This window comes from Microtus oregoni, unplaced genomic scaffold (genome assembly GCF_018167655.1).
Source record: "Microtus oregoni isolate MIOR12 unplaced genomic scaffold, Mior012 000062F_ref0000492, whole genome shotgun sequence".
Lineage (NCBI taxonomy): Eukaryota > Metazoa > Chordata > Mammalia > Rodentia > Cricetidae > Microtus > Microtus oregoni.
This window is the reverse complement of record NW_024543872.1, coordinates 5,154,317-5,171,926: the sequence shown is the minus strand read 5'-3', so window position 1 is coordinate 5,171,926 and position 17,610 is coordinate 5,154,317. Positions and strand designations below refer to the sequence as shown.

The 17,610-nt window shown below is 46.9% G+C and overlaps 1 protein-coding gene across 1 annotated transcript; it reads right to left on the bottom strand.

Moving 5' to 3' along the window:
* Positions 1–4,360: 4,360 nt before the first annotated feature.
* Positions 4,361–5,590, bottom strand: LOC121439610 (proline-rich protein 30-like). Its single transcript, XM_041640150.1, has one exon. The coding sequence runs from the start codon at positions 5,558–5,560 to the stop codon at positions 4,361–4,363; it is 1,200 nt and encodes a 399-aa protein (XP_041496084.1). The 5' UTR covers positions 5,561–5,590.
* Positions 5,591–17,610: the final 12,020 nt, after the last annotated feature.

Here is a 17,610-nt window from a genome sequence, read left to right as displayed (position 1 = left end):
CACTCTGCATGATGACTCTAGATGACCCTGAGTTGAAGTACCAGATCTGCAAGTGACCTGGGGGCTGGAGGTGGGTGGAAGACCTGCTATGAGGAACACACACACAAGGTGCATCCCGTCACTGGACAGACCCTGACAGAGACTGACTGATTAGACGCTTCTTTCTAGTGCTCATTCCTTATTTACCTTCCTAGTTGCAATCTCTGTCTGCAGGGATATTTCTGGGGGTTTAGGACACCGAGTCATCTGACTTAGAGATTTGGTTCTTCTAAATAGAAAACAAGGTAGGAAGCCAAGCATGGTGCACACCTTTATTCCCAGCACTCAGGAAGCAGAGGCAGGTGGATCTCTGTGAGTTCAGGGCCAGCCTGGTCTACATAGTCAGCTACATAGTGAGACCCTGTCTTGAAAATTAATAAATAAAAAAAATTAAATAAATAAGGAGAGAGAAGAGATAGCTTGGTTGTAACAGCCAAGTCTTACTACATTAATATCTCAGCGTAAATCATACTTCAAAATGAGTCTGATTATGCAAGCCCCAAACATGCCACTTTAGCAAAGACAACTGAGACTCAACAGACCTGTCAGCTTGACTTTTCCTTTGAGATGATATTCAACAGTAACTTCACCTCTGTCTGCTGAGCCATCTCTCTAGCCTACTATCCACCATTTTAAACACTTCCAAACATCTGTCACTTCCAAAGGACTCCAAATCCATCTAGCAATTTTCCTCCAGTGCCACCGCCTCCTCTAAGCCCTGGCAGCCACCAGTCCATCCAAAGTCCACGTCGGTTTACCTTTCTGGAAATCGCCCATGAGTAGAACCATATACCACATGGCATGCTGTGTCTTTCACTTAGCCTAATGTTCATTTTGCTGTAACAGGTATCAGAACCTCTTTAGTCTGCGTGGACAGATTAATGTTCACAAACACCACACACACATACACCACAGACACAAACACCACACACATGTACCACACACACACATGCACACACACCACACACACATACCACACATGGAAATGCACGTACCACACATGCAAACATACACACACACCACATACACACTCACACACAAACACTACACACCCCCCCCCACACACACAGATACCACACACACAAACACCACACACAATACACCACACACATGCACAGGCCGCCAACCCCGGATTGCCAGGTGGGCACTGCCCATAGGTCCACGCATATGCAAGCAGCTGACAATCATTGCTTGATAATAGCATGAGTCAGGCCTTAGCCATAATAGAAGTTGATTATCACAGAGAGCACTCGCTTTTGGGATCGCCGAGGGCGGGAGCCAGCACCATCAGGTGTGGCTCCACGCAGCTCTCTACATTGCCATCAGATGCAGCTCCACGCAGCTCTCTACAGTTCCTCCTTTTTGTTTTGTAAAGCAACAGGCAAGAGTAGAGGTCTGATCTCTGTTAAAAATGGAACATGTACTAGTGTCTGTCCAGGTGTCATCCACTCAGAGAACATTAGACCTGTCCAGTGCCTTTTTACAGAGATGGGAGTTAGACACCAACCCACATGCAATCAGACTTGCTCTTCTTGAGGACTTCTCTGACCTCAAGTGCAGTGCACAAGCCTCGCATCCTGTGCTCAAATATATAACCAAGCTTGAGGGGACTGTCCTGCTTCAATGACCGTGAACGCCTGAATGATCATAACTGCATTGCAATGCTGTGAAACCCTTATGTGACAAATGCACCATAGGCATACCAGGGAGGCAAGCACCATTAAGCCTGTTAGGGCTCCTATTCCTGCGCACTCCTTCAGATGATCCATGGCTGTAATAATCCAGGAGGATAGTCCTTCTGCCAGGCTGGTATCCATGCATGTGGAATTTGCAGTCGCTTTTCCAGTTGTTTTTCGAATTCACCAGACCAATTACCTAAAAGATAGCTAGACAATTCTCTAGACAAATTAGCTGCATGAGTAAATTGACACAGGTCATCCTTGAATTCCCCAAGAATGCCCCCTTTATTCAGTGTTCAGGGGCAGATTATATAGAGATAGCCACGCCCCAGCCAAACCCACCAGAAACCATTCTCCTGCCATCAGGAACTCCTGAAGGTCTCCTGCTCAGAGCAGTTGTAGGCACTCAGATCAGGGGAAAACAAGAAATTCAGGATCTGGGGTCTCACTGTTCCCAACATTCTCTCCCCCTAAACATTTTTATCCCAGAGACTGTTGGTTCCCCAGACTATTTCCCACACACCCTCTTCCCCTCAAGTGAACAGAGGTGTGTGACCATTTCAGACTAGGGACCTTTAGGAGTGGCTCTGCCATGACCCCAGGAGCAGACAGAAACCACTGTTCCTTCAGCAGTCCCCTAAATAACATACCCCAGCTGCCATGCCCCTGTGGCACATTCATTCTTGTCAGCTGAGTGCATGGAAGACACCTTCTCCCTCGTGAACCTCTTTGGCCTCCCTAGCAGCCTAGCTGATCCTGCTTCTGCTCTGAAGGGGCCCTGCTTAAATTATCTTATAGGGAATTGGGGTGTTGTCAGTCTCTCTGGCTATTTCCTGCTGAGCGGGGATTCTGGATTCTTACTGCAATTTACTGCCATTTTCCAGCCGCGCTGGGACGCAGGTCATAGCAGCGACTGGGGAGAGCAGAAAACCCGCTTTTGTCATAGATCCCCAGCCTTACCTGAGGATTTACCGGTGCACCCCCTGACTGCAGCAAGTTCTGGGCTCCATGGAGAGAGGTTTGGAGGTTCCCCATATGGGCCACCATTTGTCGCAGCCACCTCGACCAGCAAGGAAGACGCAACACCGGAGCTCTTCTTGCTAGCAGTTTTATTCAGGACCTTGTTTTCTCTCTCTCTCTCTCTCTCTCTCTCTCTCTCTCCTCTCCTCTCCTTTCCTCCTCTCCTCTTCTCCTCTCCTCTCCTCCTCCTCTCCTCCTCTCCTCTCTCTCTAAGATAGGGTTTCTTTGTGAAGCCTTGGCTATCCTAGAACTTGCTCTGTAGACCAGACTGGCCTTAAACTCACAAAGATCCGTCTGTCTTTGCCTCCCAAGTGCTGGGATTAAAGGCATGCACCACCACTGCAGGGCTACTGCTACCCCTTTTAAAGTTGTTCTCTCTCTTCTCTCTTTCTCCCCCTCCTTCCCTCCCTCCTTCCCTCCCTGTAGTAATAGGGGCGGCGGGGCTGCGTCCCCAGCACCCCAGCTGCCTGCTCGGCTAGTTTATGCCCCGAAATAATTACACGGACACTGTATTCTTTTAAACACTGCTTGGCCCTTTAGCTCTAGCACTTACAGGCTAATTCTCACATCCTGATCAACCCATCTCTAATAATCTGTGAGAACCGGTCTTACCGGGAAGATTCTAGCCTAGTCCATCCTGGGTCGGAGCTTCATGGCGTGTGTCTGCCCAGGAGCGGGGCATGGCATCTCTCTGAGGCGTCTGCCCCCACGAGGAGAGCTGTCGAGTCTGACCTCACTTCCTCTTCCTCCCAGCGTCCTGTTCTGCCTACTCCTCCCACCTATCTTCCAACCAATAAAATGGGACAAGGCAGTTCCTTTATTAGCCAATGACCTTCCTCCATCACCTCCCCTCCCTCTCTCTCTCTCTCTCTCTCTCTCTCTCTCTCTCTCTCTCTCTGGCGTGTGTAGTGTGCCCACAGAAGCCAGAGGAGGGTGTTAGGTCTCCTGGAACTAGGGTTGCAGTTGTGAGCTGCCATATGGGTGCTGAGAATTGAACCTGAACTCGCAGGAGCAGCAGCTAGCGAACCACTCAGCCATCTCTCCAGTCCTGGAGCCTTCTGGTCTGTACATGGGATTTCTTTGTTTGCCTGTGAATGAGTTGTTCGCCATGTCTTTCCCAGTGAGGAAAATGGGCTGCTGTGTGTCCACCCAGGCATGCCCTGAGAAATGGGCCCAGTGACCTCTTCTTTGATTCCAGTTATGTGTCCACAGACTAGAATTAAACCAGAAAAGGGCCTTGCAGAGGTCTCTAAGCAGCTCAGATACTGGGATGTGTGGCACTTTCTGTCCTTGACCTTCCTTTCCCTCCAACCTTGTTGAGAGACCTTATCCTATAGCCTTTGAATCCACCCTGTGGGCACAGTAGGACTCAGACACAAGTCTCAGGGTTAGACTTTATTGGATACAGTGAAGGCTGAATGGGGCCTTGGGTGCTTCTGGTCTTCAACCAGGGGAGAGCAGACTTCACAAGGGGTTTCCAGGGTTCAGGGCAGGAGAACACACTTGGCCTCCGGCCAGCCAGCCCTTCAAGGTGTTGCTGTGGCTTCCTAAGGTCTGAGAAGTCCTGGTAGGGAGGGTGGGGTTTGGAGAGGGTGTTCCATAGGGTCTCCGCTGCTCTGGAATTAAGGTGGTAACTTTTGGAGAATAGATTTTGGAGTCGCCAACCTCTTTGGGGCTGTAGACAATCTGGGCCTTAGGGAGGCAGTGACCCATCTTGGTGCCTGAGCTGGAGGCACGGAACATTGGCTGGATTTTAGTGATTGGAGGCCTGCAAACTTGAGGGGCCCGGCCTGGGAGAGTGTGTCCATAACTTGAGCTTCTGGGGTCTGGGTTGTAGGCGGTTGCCTCAGGACGACCTCTCCTTGAGGACTTGCTTCCTGCCGTTTTTTTGGTGGTAGCAAATGCAAGGCTTTGGCCTGGCCGCGAGACAAGTGGAGGCCGAAGCCAATACCTATGCGGAGAGGCCCAGACTCCTGGCCCTGAGCACAGGGCAGTAGTTGAGGGAAGGCAAGAAGCCTTGCCCCCATCTTGTCCTTGGGGGTGGGGCAAGACCGGGTGCGGGACTGGAGGCACTGTAGACAAATGGGATACTCCACGACTGGGGCCTGGCCGGGTGTGGATGTGCCGAGACACATGCGCCGCAGAAACAGTAGCTGGAGATCTGTTGCAATTCTGCGGCGCCCCACACGGTCGGCTAGGGCTTGGGCGAGGGCCACTGGGTCCTTGAACTCTGCAGGGTCCACCTTGCTTGCCTTGCATCCCCCTGCCACCCCAAGGGACCTGGTGTTTTTGGATTGAGGACACTGCCATGTTTGTTTGTTACTGGAAATCCCTCCAGAAGTGGGGCTGGGGCTGGGGGACGTGGCTGTGGAACTATGGATGCCCTGTAGGTGGGGAGGAGACTGGCAAGAGTGAGGAGAGGAATTTTGTACCTGGGAAAGAGAAGAGTGATGGGAAAGAGGAGGGGAGGCGCCCAGCTGGTAGTTGAGGGGAGGAGATGAGTGTCGTGAAGGAAGACGAGGGTAGTTCTGGTGAAAGAAAGTGGGGGAACTCGGGAGGGAGGAAGAGAATGGGAGGGAAACACAGTCAGACTTTGAGTTGAAGTGAGGCCCAGGAGAGTGGGGCTGTGGCGGAGAAGAGAAGGAAAAATAGGCTGGCCTGTGAGAAGGCAAAGGTAGGTGGGGAGGAGGGAGGGACTGATGGGGGGAGAGAGATGCTAAGTTAGATGGAGGGGAGTCAGCAAACTGTGAGAGGACCTGAGGGGGACACCCTGGGGGTACTGTGTTCTGTAGCAGCACCTGGTCCTTGTTTTGAGGCAACATTGCCTTGAATCCAGGAAAAAAAGTGGGCGGGGCCACAAGACTAATTAGAGACCTTCCTAGTTGGTGACTGCCTTCTGCCACAGCAGTGTGGCCGCTGCCTAGTTTCACTGCAGATGTCAGCAGCAGGCCAAGGGAACACGAAGCCTCTTCTGCTTGTCTCTCGCGTGCTCAGTCTGGAGCCTGCATCTAAGCTTGGCTCTTCACTTTTTCTTAGCCATTCGCTAGAGATGTACAGAAATGGGGAATGAGAGTTGTCCCTTGGGAGCCGAGGGGCAACCCTAACTCGGTGGGTAGAAATGAGAAGACGACCCAGTCTGGAAGACCTGCAGAGAAAAAGACAGAGATTAGGATGTTGGAACGATCGGTCCACTTCTGGACTCTGCTCCAGGCACACAGTTCCAGTGTGAACTTATCACAACCCTAGATGTGAGGTCTTCGGGTGTAGTTCAGCTGGTAGAGCCAGGGCTTGCCTAGCATGCATGAAGAAGTCCTGGGGTTGATCTCCAAGAGCACATAAACATGGCATGCTGGCTAAAGCTTGTATCCCCAGCAGGGACACAAGGAGATCAAGACCAACCTGGGTTACAGGCATCTGTCTCAACATAACAGCAAAGACACTAGCTGTTTGTCACCTTTGAGGTCAGAAAACCTGGCGGATGCTCTAGAGAAGGGTAAAGCAGCGGAGCAGATCAGAAGGATGGAGGAAAGGATGGAGATAATAGGCAGTTTTACCAATGTGGATTCCTTCTGCTGTTTCCAAGACACTTCCTCAAAAAGGGAAGAGAAAGCAGAGTCACAAAACAGTCTCCTCTGCTTCCAGCCTCTGACCCCTACACAGACTCTTACCCTGAATTCCACTCCTAGTGGTGCCTCAAGGCCTCTGTCAGGCAGAGCTCTTCTGTGGTGCAGGGTTTTGTCCCTCTATCCCTGACACACAGATTTTGTAAGCATCCTGACTTCCTGGCATGCTGGCTCCCCTGGCCACTTGTCACCCTTCACAGTGGTGTCCCTCTCACTCAACCTGGCCTTGACAGAGGTGATTGTCAGACCCAGTGGCAGCAACAGTAGGGTCAGCAGGTAAATGGCTCCCAGAGACTGAAGCTTTGCCTAAGGGGCGGCATTGCTGCCCCCAGTGGGAGCTGAGGGGCTCATTCCCTGGAAGTGGCTTTCTCTGGTATCAAAAGCCTATGTCACAGAGGTCAGATAATGACATCATAGATTCTGTTCCCCCTCTCCCCCCCCCCCCCATGCTCCAGATCTCTCTCTCTCTCTCTCTCTCTCTCTCTCTCTCTCTCTCTCTCTCTCCTCTCTCTCTGGGCAAACCTCTCCCAGCCCTTAAAAAGGCACAGATCGCCAACCCCGGATTGCCACATGGGCACTGTCCATAGGTCCACGCATATGCAAGCAGCTGACAATCATTGCGTGATAATAGCATGAGTCAGGCCTTAGCCATAACAGGAGTTGATTATCACAGAGAGCACTCACTTTTGGGATCACTGAGGGCGGGAGCCAGCACCATCAGGTGTGGCTCCACGCATCTCTCCACATTGCCATCAGGTGCGGCTCCACGCAGCTCTCTACAGCCTACTTTTGGGTGGGGTAGGTCCCTGGGAAGTAGGTTCTAGAATGTATTGGAAAGCAGGGGGAACAAGTCAGTGAGCAGTGTTCCTTAATGGTTCCTACCTCTGCTCTGTAACACGAACGGGGGCCTCCTTGTTGGGGTTTCTGTTCCACCCTGTACCCCACAACTGTTTAGCCTCCAAAGAAAATCACACAGAGATCTCAATAAGTTATAAAGCTGATTGGCCCATTAGTCAGGCTACTTATTAGCTCTTGTAGCTTATATTAATCCATTGTTCTGATCTATTTTTGCTATAAGGCCTGGTACCTTTTTCAGCTGGCAGGTCACATGTTGCTGCTTCGGTGGTCTGGGCAGGAGTGTGGGAGTGGGAGGAATCAAATTCCTCCTTCCCAGAATTCTCCTGTTCTCCTTTTATCATTTCTACTTTCTGTCTGGTTCTTCCGCCTATACTTCCTGCCTGGCCAATCAGCGTTTATTTAAAACATGATTGACAGAATACAGACAATTCTCCCGCACCACGCTCTGTTGGAGTTTCTGTCGTGACTTCTCTCAATGGTTGACTGTAATTAAGAGACATGTAAGACAATAAAACCCCTTCCTCCAGAAGTCATTTTTTTTGTCACGGTGTTTATCACTGTACTAGTAGACAATCTATGTCAGCATGTATGAGAAGACATACAGTGTTTGTCTTCCTGGGCCTGAGTGACCTCACGCGGTACTTTTTCCAGTTCCATGCATTTACCTGAAACTTTCATGCCTTTTATTTTTCTCTATAGCTGAGTAATTTGTGGTAATATGTACCACATATTTCTTAGCCATTCTTTAGTTGGTGGACAACGAAGTTGATTCTGCTTCCTAGGCATTGTAAACAGAGCAGCAATGAACATGGATGTACAAGTACGTCAATCAAAAGACAACTTGTCTGTTCTCCCCTTCCATTATGTGGGTCCCAGAAATAAAATTCAGGTCATCGGGCTTGGCAACAAATTCCTTTACCCACTGAGCCATCTCCCTGACTCTGTTTTTTAGTTGGATGAGCAGGATCCTGCTTTATCGTCTAGGTTGGGATTCTGTGAGATCAAGTGATTTTCCAGTGTCAGCTTTCACATAAAGTGAGACAATGGTGTATTGTTATGTTATCTGTTGTATTCAGGTTCTCTAGAGGAACAGAACTAAGTAAAAGTGTGTGTGTGTGTGTGTGTGTGTGTGTGTGTCTGTGTAGAATTAAACCCATGGCTTTTGGCATGCCAGGCAAGGACTCCACCACTGACATCTCTAGCCCTTTGGTTTTTGTGGCATAGTCTTGCTACGTAGCTCAGGCTAGCCTCAAACTCTCAATCCTTTCTCCTCAACCTTCTGAAAGCTGAGATTGTAGGCATGTCCATGTCCAGTCTAGTATTCAAAATTTATTTATATATTGATTTTTAAATTAAGAGCATCGGCAGCTCTTACAAAGGTCCTAGAGTTCAATTCCCAGCAACCACACGGTGGCTCATTGCCATCTATAATGGGATCTGATGCCCTCTTGTGGTATATAAGTGTACATGCAGCAAAATAAATCTTTTCAAACTAAAAAGTAGCGTGGTTGTGGCACACGCTTTTAATCCCAGCACTTGAGAGGCAGAGGAAGGTGAATCTTTGTAAGTTCGAGGGCAGCCTGGTCTACAGTGTAAGTTCCAGGACAGGTTCCAAAGCTACACAGAGAAACCCTGTCTCAAAAAAAACCAAAACTAAAACAGTTATCTATTATAGTGTAAATATCTGATATGCAGGATATCTATGTAACCCCTGTGAAAGGGCCATTTGACCATTTGACCTGTCCAGTGACTTTGTGGCTTTGGGTGCTGGGATGTTCATCAAGCTTTGTGCCTTGGTATGTTCATCAAGCCTTCCGCCACAACTGCTCACATCTCCCGAATCTTGCTTCACACTTCTTTTCTGTGTGTTGACCGATGAATCGTGAGTGTCAGACCATGGACTTTGGGAGAAGTAAAACGATTAGCATAAAACATAAAGATTTACACAATCTAACTTGGGCTTCAGCTGTGGTCAGACAATGATCTGGGATTTAGATAGAGTTTGGCTCACTTAACTATTTGTACAGGTTATGCAGCCCACCGAGACTGTGTTCCTTCTCGTTTGTTGGTGTTAGGGACTGATCTAGGGCCTCCTGTGTAAAATCCATACACTCTCCTGCTGCAATGCGCCTGCAGTCTGGCATCCCTTCTGGGATCTGAAACACATATCTTTTCAGATGCCTGACTCAGCTGGACTCTGGGGTCTTTACCAGAGTCCTTCACTGTTAAATACTTTCCCTTCTTTAAAGAGAACTTTTCCTATTTTATATGTATGGTTGTTTGCCTGCCTGTATGTCTGTGTACCACGTGTTCAGTGCATATGGAGGAGGTCAGAAGATGATGTCAGATGCCCTAGAGCTGGAGTTACAGAGGGTTGAGTTGCCACGCATATGCGATGCTCTGGAAGAGCATTCGCTGCTCTTAGCTGCTAGGCCATCTCTCCAGTCACTAAGCTTCCCTTAATCTCCATAGCGGGTATTTCCACACCTTTACTCTTGGAACACTGATTAAAGTAGTGTTTTCAGGAACTTAGTCATGAAATTTTTGACTGAGCTGGGTAGTATAGGAGAGTGTGTAAAATGCCTTTTTACTTTACTTTCCTTTTCTTTCTTCTCATTCTTTTCCTTTCCTGCTGCCTTCCTCTTTCATTTTCTGATGCTGGAGTTTGAGTCCAGGGGCTACACTGAGCTACATCCCAAAGTGGAGGGTATTTATATCACAGACAATTAAAAAATGAGTCTTAGGGGAAAATAAAACTAGAATCTTGGCCAAAATAGCATTTGGCCTCTATCCTAGTTCCTAACAGAGTCCTTTGTTCCCCACTGAAGCTTTGTGAGCCAGGCCTCCACTATCTGATTTCTCTCAACATTTTACAATGTCCATTATGCTCTGTTTACCAAAGTTTTCCACATTCCTCCCACAAACCAGATCGAAGGCCTAGGAACCATGTGATCATGTTTATCACAGTAGCAGCCCCACTCCTGCTACAAAGGTTCTGTCTTAGTCCCTCTTCCTGTTACTATGACAACATACCCTGACAAATGCAATACTTAAGGGAAAAAAAGGGTTTGTTTTGGCTCAGAGATCAAGGGTAAAGTCAACCATGGTAAGGAAAGCCTGGTAGCATGGAGTCGCTGGGCACATCGCATTCACAGCCAGGAAGCAGATGACGTTGGTGCTCAGTTTGCTTCCTGCTTTTTGTGCTTTTCAGGACCCAGTCCCAGCAGATGGTGTTACCTACTTTTTAAAAAAGACCTACTTATTTTATGTGTATGGGTGTTCTGCTTACAATTTTGTCTTAGTCAGTGTTCTGTTTCTGTGAAGAGACATCATGACCATGGCAACTCTTGTAAAAGAAAACATTTAATTGGGGTTGGCTTACAGTTCACAGGTTTAGTCCATTATCATCATGATGGAAAGCATGGTGGCATGCAGACATGGTACTGGAGAAGGAGCTGAGAGTTCTATATCCGAATTAGAAGGCAGCAAGAAGAGAGAGACATTGGACCTGACTTTAGTATCTAAAACCTCAAAGTTTACCCCAGCGACACACTTCCAACAAGGCCACACCTACTCACCTACTCCAACAAGGCCACACCTCCTAACAATGCCACTACCTGGTGACCAAGCATTCAAATCTGAGTCTATGGAGGCCATTCTTATTCAAACCTCCACATGTATGTATGTATACTATATGTGTGCCTGGTGCCCCCAGAAGTCAGAAGAGGGTGACAGATCCTAGGAACTGGAGTTATGAATAGCTGTAGGCCACAATGTGGGCTCTAAGAACAGAACCCAGGTCCTCTGCAAGAGCAACAAGTGCTTTGAATATTGAACCATCTCTCCAGCCCTTACGTTCCCCACTTTTAGGGTGGATCTTCCCTCTTCAATTAACCTGATCAAAATAATTCCTCACAAGCCTGGGCAGAGGCTAAAGCAATCTAAACGGTCCCTCACGAGTATGTCTCCTGGGTGAGTCTAGATCCTCCCAAGTTAAAGACAAGCCATCTCGTCGCTGTGAATTTGATTCCTCCAAGTGGCTTGTGTAAGTGGAACCATGGGATGTTTGTTGCTTTGTATGCAGTTTATTTCCTTCGGTAAATGTCTTCTGTGCAGGTCTCGGTTTCCTTCTGAAAGTCCTGAATAAAGTTCCACACCGTTGCAGAAATAGTCTGACGTAGGTAACTCCTTTCTCTCGCATTTCACCTGAGTTCACATTTGTTTCCACCTCTCAACAACTGTGACTAATGTTGCTATGGACATGGGTGTGCAAAACCCTGCTCAGGTCCCTGCTTCTGGTTATTTTTTTGGCATGTATCCCATGGTAGAACTGAGACAGAAAAATGGCCCAATTCTCTCCAATGTTTTTTGGCCTGGTGACAAACACTATTAAATATTATAAGAGCATTGTTGATGTTTCCAATTTTGTTTTTGTTTTGACACAGAACTTGCTGTGCAGCCCAGGTTGGCTTTGAACTTTGACTTTCCTACCTCAGCCCGGCCTTGGGATTATAGGCAAGGGCTGTCTTTCCCAGCTATTAATTATTACCATTGTTAATGGTAACAATAGGCCTTTATTGTAAGCATTCCTTTTAATGTTTATTTTCCCACTAACTTAGATGTTCCAGTAGTGGTTGGGCTGGGGAAATCTGACTCTAATTGACGGCTGTTAGGTCCTTCCCTGGCTCCCCTCTGCCTTGTGTGGAGGACTGTCAGTCAAGTGCTCTATCTTTGGGCTCATAAGTATGGTTTGGCTACTCTCAATGTTTCACTGATACCCTAAGGATAGAGTGTGACCATAGTTTATTGCCAAAATGCCTGGTTGCAGAAGGCACTAATCAACCGCAGAATTTCAAATTGCTTGCACTGAATTTCTGCCTTTGCAAACCTTGAAGAACTCTAGCAGCCATTTTTGCCCATGGCACAGGAGGATACCTTCCTTTGGTGACTCAGTAGGTTTATGACTGGTGCATAGTGTCTTTCATTTGTGTGAGGGGCTCCCATGCCATGCCCCTTTTCTAGCTATAGAATAAGCAAGTTGTCTGGAACACTCCTTGAGTCAGCTAGGGGACCCCCTCATGCGTGGCATTGCAAGGGCTTCTGTTGGGGCTAGAGAGGTGGCTCAGAGATTAAAAGTGCATAGTAAGTACTCGTCCAGAGGACATTCGTTACTGGCACCTACCTGGGGTGGCTCACAAACACCTATAATTCCATCTGTTGGAGATTATTCCTGACTGGCCTCCACAGGAACCATGTGCACATACCCACATGCATATAGTTTAAAAATACAAAAAAAAAATCTTTAACAGCCTGTCAAAGTGCTGTGTGTGTTGTGTGTGTGTGCACTCTGTGCATGTGAGTGTGCAGGTACAGGTGCATGCACAGGCTAATGTGAAAAAACAGATATCTTCATCTGTCACTGTGCCATTGGCTGGCTGGCCAGGAAGCTCTTGGGATCCATCTGTTTCTGGCTCCTAGTTCTGGGGTTACAGGCATGTGCAGCCATACCTGGCTTCCCATCTGGGTCTAGGAATTCAAACTCGGCTCCACTTGCTTGAAGAACAAGTGCTCCTCCCCATTCATTTACCTCTCCATCCTTCAGGGCTGGAGTTTTCTGGCCTGCTTTTGATAGTCATTATTAAATCTTGAGCTGGCAATATGAAGAGGGGCTAGGCAGACACGGAAGTAAAGTGGGGGCAGACATGAAGGCAGCCGTGGCAGGAGGTGTGGCAGTGAGAAGGAAGCTGCAGACAACACAGAATGGAGAACACGAGCTGCAGAAGACAGCTGTGAAGAGCTGAAGACAAAACCCTCCAAGTCTTAAATGCCAAGAGTCCCAACAACCTCTGTCAGAGAGCTATAATCATACAAGAAGCCAAGGGTCCCAATACCTAAGGCTGTTTAGGGCTTTAATATTTGTAATGGTAAAAATAAAACACTGCTGGTCCCCAAGGGGCCCATGGGACAGCAGATCCCAAGCAGGGAGCCACGCGGTAGGTGAAAGCCAGAGATGGATAGGTACGCCATACAGAGTGAGGATGGGCATTTATTTAGTGGGTTATGGAAGGAAAGGGGAGAGGGAGGGCGAAGAGGGACAAGAAGAAGAGAGAGAGAGGAAGTGGGGAGAGGAGAGGAGCCATGGCAGCAGCTATCTCTTTGGGAGAGAGAAGGAAGAAAGCTCAGGCTGGAAGTAGAAGGAAGATCTGCCTGCCTCAGTGGTAGACAGGAAAGGGAGTAGGTGGGGCTTGTTTCTTAAATGGACAGAACAGACCATCACAACAGCCTAAGATTGCTGACCAGTGCTGAGGTTTCTGACAGTTAAAGCCCAGAGAAATAACTTATAAATTTGAGTTCCTAAAATCCTACGTCTCTAGCTAGAGCAAAAGGGCCTTTGTTCTCATTACTGGGTCAGCCCTATCTCTAGGCCTCCAGCATCCAAAGGCCCAGGACTATCAGTTCTAGAAAAGCCTCTCCCTTCCTACTTGTGGCTTTTATACAATTAGAGCAAGAGAATTCCAGCAGCTAATTGTAACAGATTTGTTGGATCATATGGCCACCCTGTGGAAAAAAATATTAAGAAGTCGTTTACTAAGCGCTAAATGCTGTGTTTGCATTATGTTGACAATACACTCTTACGTTGATAATATAATATTCATATACAATCATAAGGCATAGATTTTTAACCTCTCAGAGTGAAAGAGATCGACTCCCCAGGATCATGGAGGCTAGTCAGAAAAGAGTGCTTGTGAAGTCTGATTGGCTCTCTTGGCCTCACAGTTTGAGGGTCTTTGTGCTAAGATGCTTCCTGAAAGATAAAAGCAATGTGCTTCAAGAAAGTGGATCTCTTTCCTGTGATTAATGACTAGACAGTAACTGAAACATTCTCATTCCCCTTATTAGGAAGATATAAGGGAGACTCTGCTCAGAATTCTGGGTAATATTTGTCTTACTTGATAAAGAAAAAGAAATCTCCTTTCCTTTCCATTTATACCATTTGCATCACGTTGCTGAGATAATATTGTAGTTCCTGGGGTTGAAAGCAGGCCTGGTAAGCAACAGATGAGGAGGAAAGAAGGGGTAAAAAAGCAGAGTGCAAAGATCATAGACTCCAAAGCCTCACAGCCTGGGCTGCAGGGCTACTGGGTGGGTGGGTGGGTCTAACTATCTATTCATATAACCTGCAAAGAGTTACTGAACTTCTTGGCACTCAGTCATCTCAATTGTGAATAATAATACTAGGTCTTTGACTGACTGTCGTTATTTGCGTAAAATAAGGTCCCAGAACATGGGGCTGGCTGATAAATGTCTCACTATTTAAGCAGAATCGTCAATACTGACAGCCAGGCTTGCTTTCCCCTAACACACATATTTTCAGCTTCAGTTTAAATCTTTTAGGCTATGCCATCTTTTGTCCCTGTTGTGCTATTCTTCACGTTATCATAGAAAGCACAAAGCTGATCATAGTCCTCTGATGATTCTCTAGTATCTTTAGAACAGAGACCAAATTTAAGAGATTAAACCCTTTTGTGATCTAGATCTATCCTCTTTTTTTCCCTAAAATTTTGTCTTTCTCGTAATAGATGTGGACTTTATCCATTCAATAAATATTTATTAGCATCTAGACAGTACAGTGCAAAACTGGAAAAGTCGGGCCCCAAATGGTGGTTTCTGCTGTGAGGGAATTTGCATTACAGATGCAAACACAACAGAGGCGATGGAAAGGGGAACAAATACAAATAAAGACAGGCACAAATCTGCCCCACTCATTCAGACCTCTTCAGTGAGGCTGGATCAATGGCACCTGGCTGAACCTTCAGCACTCGGGAGCCTAGGATAATTGGATTCAGAGCTTAAGGTCAGCCTAGGGATGCCAAACTACTCAGAGCAAGCCCCTGTCCCCCAAACAAAGCCATGTGTGACATAATTCCTGCTGTGTTCTCCTCTATGGTCTCTGTTGCCCAGGCAGGCTTCAAGCTCCTGGGCAAGCTTAAAGTTCAAGCTATCCTCCTAATTTATGCTCCAGAGGAGATGGGACAGCAGCATGCACCACTCGACCTGCTGGAGAACTTCTTAACTATCACACTGTAGCCCAGGGTGGCCTAGAATTCAGCACAATCTTGAGTTGTGACAGTTTTCTTGCCTCAGCTTCGCAAGGCCTGGGATTACAGATGTGAGCCACCACACACAACTTTTCCTGACCATCAGAGCACCCTGTGCATGCTGCCTCCCTAGAACTTGTCTCACTGGTGGTCTATTCGGATCTGTCCTCCCAACACTTCCATTCCCCTATGAGACTTTCTTTTTTAAGATATATTTATTTATTAAGTATACAACATTCTGCCTTCATGTATGCCCGCACGCCAGAGGAGGGCGCCAGATCTCATTACAGATGGTTGTGAGCCACCACGTGGTTGCTGGGAATTGAACTCAGGACCTCTGGAAGAGCAGCCAGTGCTCTTAACCACTGAGCCATCTCTCCATCCTGAGACTTTCTTTTTTGATCCCAAGGGTGTTAAATATTTGTTGAATGCATGATGTTCATTTTTTGAGAACTTGGAAAAAACTTAAAAGTAATTTGATGTGTATGGATGGTTTTGCATTGCATGTATGTCTGGGTACATATGCATGCCTAGTGACCCTCAGAGGTCAGAAGAAAGAGCTGGATCTCCCAGAACGGGAGTATAGATAAGGCTGCCATGTGTGTGTGTGGGGGGGGGTCACCGTGAGTATCATGGCATGCAGGGAAAAGAACCTGGAAGAGGTATGAATGAAAACTCGGTTCAGCCCAACTTAGTCAACCAGGCTAGATCAAATTTCTAGAGAGTCTGATGCAGATGGTTTATTGCCAGCATATATAAACACAGTATAATTTGGGGGAAAAAAGTTTCCTAGTGTAATACAGATATAACCACACCAAAACTCAACACAAAATACATGTCATTTCTTCCAAGAAGATAGGTTTAGAGAGAAGCTACCTGTATTAGCTTAAGGACCTAAAATCTAATGTGATCTGACTGAGACAGCATAGGAGTCAGCAGGCTATCTCACCTAAGGCTTGGTTCTATCAACTGGGAGCTAAATCTAAAGGTCTAGGGAGAGAGAGAGAGAGAGAGAGAGAGAGAGAGAGAGAGAAAGGGTCTGAGATACTCTTTCTGGAGGATTTGGATGAGGTCTGGCTCTACAAATAGCAAAGGTCACCAGGTCATTAACAACACCCACTCTCAGCTTTCTGAGTGAAATGGTATTTTATTTTATTTCCTCCATTGAGGAGACGACCTTGCGTGTTTAACATTCTTGGTTTCCTTAGTGCTTATCTGCAAATACAAGGATCTTTGTGCCCCCAACAATGTGGGTACTGGAAACTGAACCCAAGTCCACTGGAAAAACAGAGGACTGTTAACTGTGGAGCCATCTTTCCAGCCCCACATTTTGGAAAACTTTTTATCTTGACATAGCTACACACTCAAAAGTAGCAAAATATGAGCCCATGATGACTCAGCAGGAAAGGAACCTGCTATGCAGGCCTCCAAAACCTTGAGTGCCATCCCTGGTAGTCACAGAAAAGTGGAAGGAGAGAACAAAATCTGCAGAGTAGCCTTTTGACCTCCACACAAGTGCTGTGGCATGAGCACTGACTGCTCAACACACACACGCTCAACACACACACACACACACACACACGAGAGAGAGAGAGAGAGAGAGAGAACATCAAAACACATTCCTTGAAAACCCCTCATATGACTTTCCCATCTTAGATAACTATAGTATATTATCAAAACTTTGAAACTGGTATTGGCATAAAGCAATTAACTGGACTACAAATCTTGCATCATCTTTTGTATAAACTCATTTTTTTTTCTTGTTTGTTTTGGTTTGGTTTTGGTTGTTTTTTTTTTTTTTTTTTTTTTCCCCGAGACAGGGGTTCTCTGTGTAGCCTTGGCTATCCTGGAAAAGGTTTCGCACAGAGGTCTGCCTGCCTCTGCCTCCCGAGTGCTGGGATTGAAAGCGTGCACCACCACGGCCAGTCTGTTTTGGTTTTGGAGGCAGGGTCTCACTATGCACTCTTGGCTGGCTTATACTGAGCAACTATAAGACCAGGATGGCCTTGAATTTACAGAAATCTGCCTGTCTGATTCCAAAATGCTGAGATTAGGACCTGTACCACTAGGACCAGATTAAACTTCATATCTTTATAAAATGTATCATCATAGTCCTGTGAGCTATGAGCACTATATGCACACAATGAAAGCGCAGAGCAGTTCCATTACTAAGAAGTTTCTTGTGCTAGGTGTTCACAACGACTTCAGTTACCTAGATTTTCTTTGTATCATTACAGGGAAGCCAAATGGAGTAGATAAATACATTGTATATGAGCTCTGGAATGCATTCTG

What these genes read in the sequence shown, in the direction of transcription:
- LOC121439610 (XM_041640150.1), bottom strand. Translation starts at nt 5,560, where the DNA reads ATGTTGCCTCAAAACAAGGACCAGGTGCTGCTACAGAACACAGTACCC.